Genomic DNA, 13,012 nt, shown 5'->3' with positions numbered 1-13,012 from the left:
TCAGATCTAGCTAAACTAATTCATCTAATCTAGTTTATTTATCAATCTAAAATAGACTTGTATCCAGCCTGTGTCCGGTTATAGATGCGGATAAATCTTTGACTTTCTTTCGGGGTTTTTTTTTCAATATTTAGCCTAGAGTCTAAAATTTGTAAGAGTTACTGATCGCTAACTCACTTCATTTCCTGGATTCCTGAGTGCTGCTGCAGAGAATGATTTAAAAGTGCTGTTTAAAGAATGAACTAGTCACAGAATGTCATATCCCAGACTAGCCATCAGTGACACCACACAAGATTAAAAAGAAAGAAAAGATAGGGCAGCATGGTAGCAGAGTGGTTAGCACAATTGCTTCACAGCTCCAGGGTCCCAGGTTCGATTCCCGGCTTGGGTCACTGTCTGTGCGGAGTCTGCACATCCTCCCCGTGTCTGCGTGGGTTTCCTCCGGATGCTCCGGTTTCCTCCCACAGTCCAGAGATGTGCAGGTTAGGTGGATTGGCCGTGATAAATTGCCCTTAGTGTCCAAAATTGCCCTTAGTGTCGGGTAGGGTGGAGGTGTGGGGTGCTCTTTCCAAAGCGCCAGTGCAGACTCGATGGGCCGAATGGCCTCCTTCTGCACTGTAAATGCTATGATTCTTTGAAACTTTGTTGTCACCAGTAGGCTCACATTAACACTGCAATGAAGTTACTGTGAAAAGCCCCTAGTCGCCACACTCCAGCGCCTGTTCGGGTACACTGAGGGAGAATTCAGAATTTTCAGCTGGTACGGGAGTGGAACCCGCGCTGCTGGCCTTGTTCTGCACCACACACCAGCTGTCTATCCCACTGAGCTAAACCAGCCCTTTAACAGATCCACTAATTATCACTGTTTCTTCTCATGCTTCATGAATGGCTTGTGCTGGTTTGAAATGAGGCACTGCAGACGAGGAAGGGTGTAAGTTCCACCATCTGTGTAGTTAGCTGATTGCAGTTTAGATGATGGGCAGCACGGTAGCACGGTGGTTAGCACTGTTGCTTCACAGCTCCAGGGTCCCGGGTTCGATTCCCCGCTGGGTCACTGTCTGTGCGGAGTCTGCACGTCCTCCCCGTGTCTGCGTGGGTTTCCTCCGGGTGCTCCGGTTTCCTCCCACAAGTCTCAAATTAGGTCATTTTAACTCCTTATTATTCTTCTCAAATTCGCTCACATCTCCCTCACTATTTCTGTCTCTCTCCTCAATCTCTCTACGGAGCGTCCTAACGACCTCCTCTGTGCCTAGCAATTGTGCCAAGCAGGACACGATTGCCATCAGCTTGCGAGCTTTCCCCAAGCTCTTCTTATGAATCTCTGACAGGTTCCTCCACCAGGTATGTCCTATACTCCCGGGACCTGTTTCGTCATTGGTGCAGAATTCACTCCAAAGGGGCCATCCTTTCCCTTTGAGCTGTGAAGCAATTGTGCTAGCCAGAATGCTAACGTGCTGCCCTTAAGAACAAATTAATCTACACTATACCATTCCACCGTAATCCATGTACCTATCCAATAGCTGCTTGAAGGTCCCTAATGTCTCCGACTCAACTACTTCCACAGGCAGTGCATTCCATGCCCCCACTACTCTCTGGGTAAAGAACCTACCTCTGACATCCCCCCCTATATCTTCCACCATTCACCTTAAATTTATGTCCCTTGTAATGGTTTGTTCCACCTGGGGAAAAAGTCTCTGACTGTCTACTCTATCTATTCCCCTGATCATCTTATAAACCTCTATCAAGTTGCCCCTCATCCTTCTCCGTTCTAATGAGAAAAGGCCTAGCACCCTCAACCTTTCCTCGTAAGACCTACTCTCCATTCCAGGCAACATCCTGGTAAATCTCCTTTGCACCTTTTCCAAAGCTTCCACATCCTTCCTAAAATGAGGCGACCAGAACTGTACACAGTACTCCAAATGTGGCCATACCAAGGTTTTGTACAGCTGCATCATCACCTCACGGCTCTTAAATTCAATCCCTCTGTTAATGAACGCTAGCACACCATAGGCCTTCTTCACAGCTCTATCCACTTGAGTGGCAACTTTCAAAGATGTATGAACATAGACGCCAAGATCTCTCTGCTCCTCCACATTGCCAAGAACTCTACCGTTAACCCTGTATTCCGCATTCATATTTGTCCTTCCAAAATGGACAACCTCACACTTTTCAGGGTTAAACTCCATCTGCTACTTCTCAGCCCAGCTCTGCATCCTATCTGTGTCTCTTTGCAGCCGACAACAGCCCTCCTCACGATCCACAACTCCACCAATCTTTGTACCGTCTACAAATTTACTGACCCACCCTTCAACTCCCTCATCCAAGTCATGAATGAAAAGCACAAACAGCAGAGGACCCAGAACTAATCCCTGCGATACGCTACTGGTAATTGGGATCCAGGCTGAATATTTGCCATCCACCACCACTCTCTGACCTCTATCGGTTAGCCAGTTTGTTATCCAACTGGCCAAATTTCCCACTATCCCATGCCTCCTTACTTTCTGCAGAAGCCTACCATGGGGAACCTTATCAAATGCCTTACTAAAATCCATGTACACTACATCCACTGCTTTACCTTCATCCACATGCTTGGTCACCTCCTCAAAGAATTCAATAAGATTTGTAAGGCAAGACCTACCCCTCACAAATCCGTGCTGACTATCCCTAATCAAGCAGTGTCTTTCCAGATGCTCAGAAATCCTATCCTTCAGTACCCTTTCCATTACTTTGCCCACCACCGAAGTAAGACTCCCGCTTACTCCCGCTACTATCCTTGATCGGACCTACCCTCGCTCTAGTCATTCTCATATTTATCACAATTGTGTAAAAGGCCTTGGGGTTTTCCTTGATCCTACCCGCCAAAGATTGTTCATGCCCTCTCTTAGTTCTCCTAATCCCTTTCTTCAGTTCCCTCCTGGCTATCTTGTATCCCTCCGGCACCCTGTCTGAACCTTGTTTCCTCAGCCTTACATAAGTCTCCTTCTTCCTTTTAACAAGACATTCAACCTCTCTTGTCAACCATGGTTCCCTCACTCGACCATCTCTTTCCTGCCAGACAGGGACATACATATCAAGGACACGTAGTACCTGTTTCTTGAACAAGTCCCACATTTCACTTGTGTCCTTCCCTGACAGCCTATGTTCCCAATTTATGTACTTCAATTCTTGTCTGACAACATCATATTTACCCTTCCCCCAATTGTAAACCTTGCCCTGTTGCACGCACCTATCCCTCTCCATTACTAAAGTGAAAGTCACAGAATTGTGGTCACTATCTCCAAAATGCTCCCCCACTAACAAATCTATCACTTGCCCTGGTTCATTACCAAGTACTAAATCCAATATTGCCCCTCCTCTGGTCGGACAATCTACATACTGTGTTAGAAAAGCTTCCTGGACACACTGCACAAATACCACCCCATCCAAACTATTTGATCTAAAGAGTTTCCAATCAATGTTTGGGAAGTTGAAGTCACCCATGATTACTACCCTGTGACTTCTGCACCTTTCCAAAATCTGTTTCCCAATCTGTTCCTCCACATCTCTGCTACTATTGGGGGGCCTATAGCAAACTCCTAACAAGGTGACTGCTCCTTTCCTATTTCTGACTTCAACCCATACTACCTCAATAGGGTGATACTCCTCGAACTGCCTTTCTGCAGCTGTTATACTATCTCTAATTAACAATGCCGCCCCCCCACCTATTTTACCACCCTCCCTAATCTTATTGAAACATCTATAACCAGGGACCTCCAACAACCATTTCTGCCCCTCTTCTATCCAAGTTTCCGTGATACCGGTCCATGCCTTAAGTTCACCCACCTTATTCCTGATGCTTCTTGCGTTGAAGTATACACACTTCAACCCATCTCCGTGCCTGCAAGTACTCTCCTTTGTCAGTGTTCCCTTCCCCACTGCCTCACTACACACTTTGGCGTCCTGAATATCGGCTAACTTAGTTGCTGGACTACAAATCCGGTTCCCATTCCCCTGCCAAATTAGTTTAAACCCTCCCGAAGAGTACTAGAAAACCTCCCTCCCAGGATATTGGTGCCCCTCTGGTTCAGATGCACCCCGTCCTGCTTGTACAGGTCCCACCTTCCCCAGAATGCGCTCCAATTATCCAAATACCTGAAGCCCTCCCTCCTACACCATTCCTGCAGCCACGTGAAGCAGTTTAAACATGTTAAGCAGTTTCATTTGTAAATGTTAATTTTGAAAGTAACACTCAAAATTATGGAGTAGAATTGCACACATTGATTTTAAATAATATTTAGATATTTCTCACATCAGCTAATCCCCAACTTTAGTTTTTTTTTAGTTAGGGCATCGTGATCGGCACAGGCTTGGAGGGCTGAAGGGCCTGTTCCTGTGCTGTACTGTTCTTTGTAGGTCATGTTAAGTCAGATGATTTGTGTTTTGAAAGGAAGGGATCACTATACTGTGTACTACAGTGTATTATTCTGCTAACATTGGACTAATGTAGGGGCAGCACGGTAGCACAGTGGTTAGCACAGTTGCTTCACAGCTCCAGGGTCCTAGGTTCGATTCCCGGCTTGGGTCACTGTCTGTGTGGAGTCTGCACATTCTCCCCGTGTGTGTGTGGGTTTCCTCCGGGGGCTCCAGTTTTCTCCCACGGTCCAAAGATGTGCAGGTTAGGTGGATTGGCCATGTCAAATTGCCCTTAATGTCCAAAAAGGTTAGGTTGGGGTTACTGGGATAAGTTGGAAGTTGGGCTTAAATGGGGTGCTCTTTCCAGGGCCCAGTGCAGACTCAATGGGCCGAATGGCCTCCTTCTGCACTGTAAATTCTATGATTCCATGAACATGGAGCCACGTGGCATATTGAGGCTACATGGGGGCCTTCAGGCAAGAAAGAGTTAATGAAAGACTGTACAAATGTGTATTTTATTTTTAATAAACCTCCAAAGCTTCTGTGCTTTTAAAATCTTTTTCTAAGCTGCATGGACCCGTCCATTGCCATCAAGCCTGTGTTTGAGCGATTCCAGTCAGTCATTATCACTTCGGGGGTGAGTAACACAATTTATTTATGTAATTGAACTATGATTTTGTTTCTGTGGTTTGGTGATCCTCTGTTTAGCTTTCTACTTTGCCCAGTGTTATCATTAAGGATAGACTGTGTATCGATTGTAGGATTACATCCTGCTTGAAGCCGTTTGTCTCAGGTTTGTGTGATGCACTTGCTGTGCCATTCTGTTAATCCAGCACCGTTCACTGTTCCCACCCAGCCCTGCATCCACCAATTCTCCATCTATGTACAGGTCACACCTCTCCTCTCTCTGGGCACACCCCACGTTTCTGCGGTTTGACATTTTTCATAATTATAAATTATTAATAGCACAGAAACAGGCCGTTCCGATTAACCGTCAGTGTCGGCGTTTATGCTCCATAGCACCACCCCTCGCCCATCTGAATCTAACTACATCATCACATCCTTATATTTCTTTCTCCCTCATGCTTAATGTGAACAAACAGACATTTTACAGGATTTACTGTGCAAATTATTGAAATCCGGGTTGTGTGCAACTCATTAGAACTAAAATCCATGTAGGGTGGCGCAGTGGTTAGCACTGCTGCCTCATGGTGCTGAGAAGCCGGGTTTGAATCCCGGCCCTGGGTCACTGTCCCTGTGGAGTTTCCACATTCTCCCTGTGTCTGCGTGGGTCTCACCCCCACAACCCAAAAGATGTACAGGGTAGCTGGATTTGCCACGCTAAATTGCCCCTTAATTGGAAAAAAATAATTAGGTATTCTAAATTTATTAGAAAAAGAAGAAAAAATAACTAAAATCCATGTAATGTATACTGTCTCCCAGTGATGTCTCCATGTAATGTATACTGTAATGTATACTGTCTCCCAGTGATGTCTCCATGTAATGTATACTGTAATGTATACTGTAATGTATACTGTCTCCCAGTGATGTCTCCATGTAATGTATACTGTAATGTATACTGTAATGTATACTGTAATGTATACTGTCTCCCAGTGATCAGCCTCAAGGTCCTCATTCTCCCTTTTGGATCTCTCTCTGCTTAGTGTTGAGGTTCCTGTCACACCCCCTACTCCTCCAACTCTGGTGTATTAACATTTCAGTTACCAATCCCAATCTTGTAGTTGCCACAACATTCCCAGAATCAGTCCACTTGGCTGCCCACCCCTTTCCATCAAACAAAGCTTTTAAAACCTCATCATTCCCCTCCCCACACTTCTGAAAACACTCAAAACCTTTGCCGCTTGAACTAATACTTTCTGTTTTTCTGCTGTGCCTTTGCCAGACCTTGTCTCCGCTCGACATGTACCCAAAGATCCTCGATTTCAGGCCTGTTATTATGTCAACGTTTACCATGACCTTGTCCAGAACCTGCCTTTGTCCTATGGTGAGTCTGGCTGAAATGAAATATTATTAAGCGTCTTGGTCACACCTTTCTTCTGTTTAAACCTTACTCTGTTGTCACAATTCTTAGTAACACTGTGCAGCCATAAGGTTTGATCCTAGATGAGTCTGTGAAGAAAGTTTCTGAAGTTTCCTGCCCAACTCTCTATCTGCAGTGTGTATATATTTTTACAAACTGACCGTGTGCAATGCCACAACATTCAAACTAGTTTTGTCTGACTATTTTAATCATTGTGAAGCAAAGACCATGGGAACCTGGATTGTAGTTTTAGGGTACGGGAGAATGAGAGTATAGAGGTCAGGAGCACAGATTTAACGTCGCAGGAGGGGGCCAGTGTTCAGGTAGGTGGTTTGAAGTGTGTCTACTTCAATGCCAGGAGTATACGAAACAAGGTAGGGGAACTGGCAGCATGGGTTGGTACCTGGGACTTCGATGTTGTGGCCATTGCGGAGACATGGATAGAGCAGGGACAGGAATGGATGTTGCAGGTTCCGGGGTTTAGGTGTTTTAGTAAGCTCAGAGAAGGAGGCAAAAGAGGGGGAGCTGTGGCGCTGCTAGTCAAGAGCAGTATTACGGTGGCGTAGAGGATGCTAGATGGGGACTCATCTTCCGAGGTAGTATGGGCTGAGGTTAGAAACAGGAAAGGAGAGGTCACCCTGTTGGGAGTTTTCTATAGGCCTCCAAATAGTTCTAGGGGTGTAGAGGAAAGGATGACGAGGATGAGCCTGGATATGAGCGAAAGTAACAGGGTAGTTATTATGGGAGACTTTAACTTTCCAAATATTGACTGGAAAAGATATAGTTCGAGTACATTAGATGGGTCGTTTTTTGTACAGTGTGTGCAGGAGGGTTTCCTGACACAATATGTTGACAGGCCAACAAGAGGCGAGGCCACGTTGGATTTGGTTTTGGGTAATGAACCAGGCCAGGTGTTGGATTTGGAGGTAGGAGAGCATTTTGGGAACAGTGACCGCAATTCGGTGACGTTTACGTTAGTGATGGAAAGGGATAAGTATACACCGCAGGGCAAGAGTTATAGCTGGGGGAAGGGCAATTATGAAGCCATTAGACGTGACTTGGGGGGATAGGTTGGAGAAGTAGGCTGCAAGTGTTGGGCACACTGGATAAGTGGAGCTTGTTCAAGGATCAGCTACTGCGTGTTCTTGATAAGTATGTACCGGTCAGGCAGGGAGGAAGGCGTAGAGCGAGGGAACCGTGGTTTACCAAAGAAGTGGAATCTCTTGTTAAGAGGAAGAAGGAGGCCTATGTGAAGATGAGGTGTGAAGTTTCAGTTGGGGCGATGGATAGTTACAAGGTAGCGAGGAAGGATCTAAAGAGAGAGCTAAGACGAGCAAGGAGGGGACATGAGAAGTATTTGGCAGGTAGGATCAAGGAAAACCCAAAAGCTTTCTATAGGTATGTCAGGAATAAGCGAATGACTAGGGTAAGAGTAGGACCAGTCAAGGACAGGGATGGGAAGTAGTGTGTGGAGTCTAAAGAGATAGGCGAGATACTAAATGAATATTTCTCGTCAGTATTCACTCAGGAAAAAGATAATGTTGTGGAGGAGAAGCTGAGACGCAGGCTATTAGAATAGATGGCATTGAGGTACGTAGGGAAGAGGTGTTGGCAATGCTGGACAGGCTGAAAATAGATAAGTCCCCAGGGCCTGATGGGATTTATCCTAGGATTCTCTGGGAGGCCAGGGAAGAGATTGCTGGACATATGGCTTTGATTTTTATGTCATCATTGGCTATAGCAATAGTGCCAGAGGACTGGAGGATAGCAAATGTGGTCCCTTTGTTCAAAAAGGGGAGCAGAGACAACCCCGGCAACTATAGACCGGTGAGCCTCATGTCTGTAGTGGGTAAAGTCTTGGAGGGGATTATAAGAGACAAGATTTATAATCATCTAGATAGGAATAATATGATCAGGGATAGTCAGCATGGCTTTGTGAAGGGTAGGTCATGCCTCACAAACCTTATCGAGTTCTTTGAGAAGGTGACTGAACAGGTAGACGAGGGTAGAGCAGTTGATGTGGTGTATATGGATTTCAGTAAAGCGTTTGATAAGGTTCCCCACGGTAGGCTATTGCAGAAAATACGGAGGCTGGGGATTGAGGGTGATTTAGAGATGTGGATCAGAAATTGGCTAGCTGAAAGAAGACAGAGGGTGGTGGTTGATGGGAAATGTTCAGAATGGAGTTCAGTTACAAGTGGCGTACCACAAGGATCTGTTCTGGGGCCGTTGCTGTTTGTCATTTTTATCAATGACCTAGAGGAAGGCGCAGAAGGGTGGGTGAGTAAATTTGCAGACGACACTAAAGTCGGTGGTGTTGTCGACAGTGTGGAAGGATGTAGCAGGTTACAGAGGGACATAGATAAGCTGCAGAGCTGGGCTGAGAGGTGGCAAATGGAGTTTAATGTAGAGAAGTGTGAGGTGATTCACTTTGGAAGGAATAACAGGAATGCGGAATATTTGGCTAATGGTAAAGTTCTTGGAAGTGTGGATGAGCAGAGGGATCTAGGTGTCCATGTACATAGATCCCTGAAAGTTGCCACCCAGGTTGATAGGGTTGTGAAGAAGGCCTATGGAGTGTTGGCCTTTATTGGTAGAGGGATTGAGTTCCGGAGTCAGGAGGTCATGTTGCAGCTGTACAAAACTCTGGTACGGCCGCATTTGGAGTATTGCGTACAGTTCTGGTCACCGCATTATAGGAAGGACGTGGAGGCTTTGGAGCGGGTGCAGAGGAGATTTACCAGGATGTTGCCTGGTATGGAGGGAAAATCTTATGAGGAAAGGCTGATGGACTTGAGGTTGTTTTCGTTGGAGAGAAGAAGGTTAAGAGGAGATTTAATAGAGGCATACAAAATGATCAGGGGGTTAGATAGGGTGGACAATGAGAGCCTTCTCCCGCGGATGGAAATGGCTGGCACGAGGGGACATGGCTTTAAACTGAGGGGTAATAGATATAGGACAGAGGTCAGAGGTAGGTTCTTTACGCAAAGAGTGGTGAGGCCGTGGAATGCCCTACCTGCAACAGTAGTGAACTCGCCAACATTGAGGGCATTTAAAAGTTTATTGGATAAACACAATGGTATAGTGTAGGTTAGATGGCTTTTGTTTCGGTGCAACATCGTGGGCCGAAGGGCCTGTACTGCGCTGTATCGTTCTATGTTCTATGTAACAAGGAACATGGGCTTGGATGATGCTGGGATTCCACATGGGACTCCGATCCATACCAACCAGTGAGAGAGCTATTAGCGCCTCTTATTGATGTTTCATGAAGCAACACATGGTCAGTTTACACAAAAAAATTGATGGTCCTACCTCTCTGAGCCCATTCTTTCAGGACGCCATCTGAACCCTCTCCCACCCCGCTGTTTCCTAAACAAATCCAGAGTCGAGGTCACTCTTCTGACGTCGACTTCTAGCTGTTTAAGTCTCCCTTGTAAGGCAGTCGTTCCTGACTCGATGGGCCAAACGGCCTCATTCTGCACTGTAGGGTTTCTATGTCATTTGCCATTCACATCTTGACCCTTTGGTTTCATGTCCTGCAGTCATTGCATAAGGGCAGCACGGTAGCACAGTGGTTAGCACTGTTGCTTCACAGCTCCAGGGTCCCAGGTTCGATTCCTGGCTTGTGTCACTGTCTGTGCGGAGTCTGCACGTTCTCCCCGTGTCTGCGTGGGTTTCCTCCGGGGGCTCCGGTTTCCTCCCACAGTCCAAAAATGTGCAGGTTAGGTGGATTGGCCATGATAAATTTGCCATTAGTGTCCAAAAAGGTTAGGTGGGGTTACGGGGATAGGGTGGAGGCGTGGGTTTAAGTAGGGTGCTCTTTCCAAGGGCCGGTGTGGACTCAATGGGCCGAATGGCCTCCATCTGCACTGTAAATTCTATGATTCTATGTCTGTTTGAGTTACCTTCTGTACCACGTGTAAAGCTGCTGTTGTTTCTGATTCTGGTGCCTCTGTGGCTGTTTTTGCTCCTGATTTAAGAGTTCTGTTCAGCTGCTGTCTTGTTTTTCAGATTGTGGGACGTGGCAATGACCAGGTAACAATCAGCTCCAAGTTTGAAACCAGAGAGGATATTGGTAAGTCAGCACCGTGTGTCGATCATAGAATCCCAAAAGTAGGCCATTCGGCCTATTGAGTCTGCACCAGCCCTCTGAAAGTGCACCCAGACCCAAGTAACCCCACCAACCTTTTGAACACTAAGGGGAATTGTAGCAGGAGGGAATCCGGAGGCACCAGGTCGACTGTTTGGTTTGCATCTATCAAAGACGCATCGACCAAAGTGTTCCACCAAAGAAGCAGCTTTCTCTCTCATTTCTCCAAGTCCCTGTGTTACAGACAGAAGTGAGAGTTAATTTAAACAGCTCTGATTTCTCCTCTTGCTATCCAATACAGAGACAGAAAGGTGTTTTGATTTTGATTTCTCTGTTTATAACCGGTGGTGTATTTCCCAGCCCCTCAGTTTTGCTGTGATCTAATTTCCATCAACACCACAGCAAATTCGAGATAAGATGAGCTCAGAGGGTCAGTTTATTTGCGCACACTCAAACTTGGGAGGAGGGTTGCAGCGTAGCACCCTTCCAATCACACAGTAAAAGAGGGATATAGAAAAAATAGGACCACAGCAAAAATAATTGTTGTTTCACTTGCGTCCAGAGACCAGACTCAAAGTCCAACAATATATTCCTGTACAGTAGCCGGGAGGTTGAAAACTGATGCTGTCTAATTCATTTTTCCAGTAGAGCTGACTTCCATGGTGAGATAGGCATGCAGAGATGTAGGCGATGATGCAGAGTTTCCAATCGAAACAGTGCATATGGGATCAGGCAGCTGCTGTTAGTTAGATGGTAAAATGGCAGACTCAGTTCCAGAAGACCATATTACTGGTTCTACAAGCTAGGTCCATGTCACATGATTCCCACCATGTCACATGACTCACCTCTCCACAGTGTTTTGACAATGTATCTCTCATTTGGGTTCCAGAGATTGTTAAATATCCCAGTTATTAAGAATTGAAAGGAAGGTCGCGAGGCCCTTTCTTCAAGTAGACCCTAAGGTTGACCAACCTGGGTTCTTTTTTAAAATTCATTTACGGAATGTGGTTAGGCCAGCATTTATTGCCCATCCCTAGTTGCCCTTCAGAAGGTGGTGGTGAGCTGCTTTCTTGAACCAACTGCAGTCACTGGGGTGTAGGTGCATTCACAGTGCTGTTCGCGAGTTCCAGGAATTTGGCCCAGCGACAGTGAAGGAACGACGATACATTTTCCAGTCAGGGTGGTGAGTGACTTGGAAGGGAACCTCCAGGTGGTGGGGTCCCAGGTATCTGAAATTGCAGATTGCCTTTGTATAGCTCTATTTGAATTTGATCTCTGAAGCCCTCAAGAGGGTCCATTTGAGTCTATTCGGAGATAACGAGGTGCAAGTTTCTTTGATAATACCATGGTAGATTTTTTTGAGGGTCACAGACAGACTGGCTTCAGCCCTTCGGAAAGATCTTTGTCCAGTTTTTAACATTTGAGAAATGGCCATGGCAATATCTATATACATATGTATAATATTATAAAAATATACAGTGTGAAGTTTTAATCCTGTTACATGTCATCGAGACACTTTCCAGAAACAGGAATAAACCATTCCGTCGCTCGAGACTGTTCTCCTCCCTGCACTCTCACTGTCTCTTGCCCTGATTCACTTTCCCAGAAGTTCTACAACATCCAGACTTTCTCAATCCTGAGATTGGTGCGAACCAATTGTTGATGACCATTTTCCGTCTTCCTTCAACGTGGCTGTTCAGCCTTTGGGTCCCTCAATTAATGCGACATCTGGTGTTAACTTTGCGTTCTCTCTTTTGGCTCTAGCTGTGATCCGTAACTATGGTAACCTGTTGCTGGAGATGTCGGCCATTGTCCCAGATGGAATTGTGTCGTTTTTCACCAGTTACCATTACATGGAAAACATTGTCGCCTCCTGGTATGAACAGGTAAAGGAGTGCTAGCTTTTCCTTCAGACTTATTCTGCCTTCACAGCAGCTGATGATTCAGTGCTTGGGTAGCCTCCTCAGGGACAGACAACATCCCAAGTCAAGGAGATTTTTTAAACACTCCTCAATGTAACATGATAGTGACATTTAAGGGGCATCTTGACAAATGCGTGAGTAGGATGAGAATAGAGGGATACGGACCCCAGAAGTGTAGAATATTGTAGTTTAGTCGGGCAGCATGGTGGGCGCTGGCTTGGAGGGCCGAAGGGCCTGTTCCTGTGCTTCACTTTTCTTTGTTCTTTGAAAGCAACTCCCTGGTTCAGCGTGACTGTTCTGTGCAGCCATTGTCTGGTAAATCTCTGCTCCAAGCATGATCAATACTGAGTTAACTGTTCTGCCGGTTGGTAGGAATTGCTCAGTGTCTCTGGGTTGGTGAGAGTGGACAAAACTAGGCAGAGATCCTGTCCATGTGGTGTAGGTACACCCACCCTGCTGTTAGGGAGGGCGTTTCAGGTTTTAACACAGGGTCAGTGATATATTTCCAAGACTGGATGGTGTGTGGCTTTGGGAAATTCCAGGTGATGGTGTTCCCATGCATCTTCT

The 13,012-nt window shown here is 46.0% G+C and overlaps 1 protein-coding gene across 1 annotated transcript in view; it reads left to right on the top strand.

The window, feature by feature from the left end:
* The window catches only part of ercc2 (excision repair cross-complementation group 2), a 77,978-nt gene that overhangs the window by 21,279 nt on the left and 43,687 nt on the right, over positions 1–13,012 (top strand). Inside the window, exons 12-15 of the mRNA XM_072489896.1 lie at positions 4,960–5,029; positions 6,296–6,397; positions 10,445–10,508; positions 12,288–12,409. Of these exons, the coding sequence (XP_072345997.1) occupies positions 4,960–5,029; positions 6,296–6,397; positions 10,445–10,508; positions 12,288–12,409 (358 nt within the window). The remainder of the gene's footprint in view (positions 1–4,959; positions 5,030–6,295; positions 6,398–10,444; positions 10,509–12,287; positions 12,410–13,012) is intronic.

Source organism: Scyliorhinus torazame, chromosome 25 (genome assembly GCF_047496885.1).
Source record: "Scyliorhinus torazame isolate Kashiwa2021f chromosome 25, sScyTor2.1, whole genome shotgun sequence".
NCBI lineage: Eukaryota > Metazoa > Chordata > Chondrichthyes > Carcharhiniformes > Scyliorhinidae > Scyliorhinus > Scyliorhinus torazame.
This window is presented reverse-complemented; position numbering and strand designations above follow the sequence as displayed.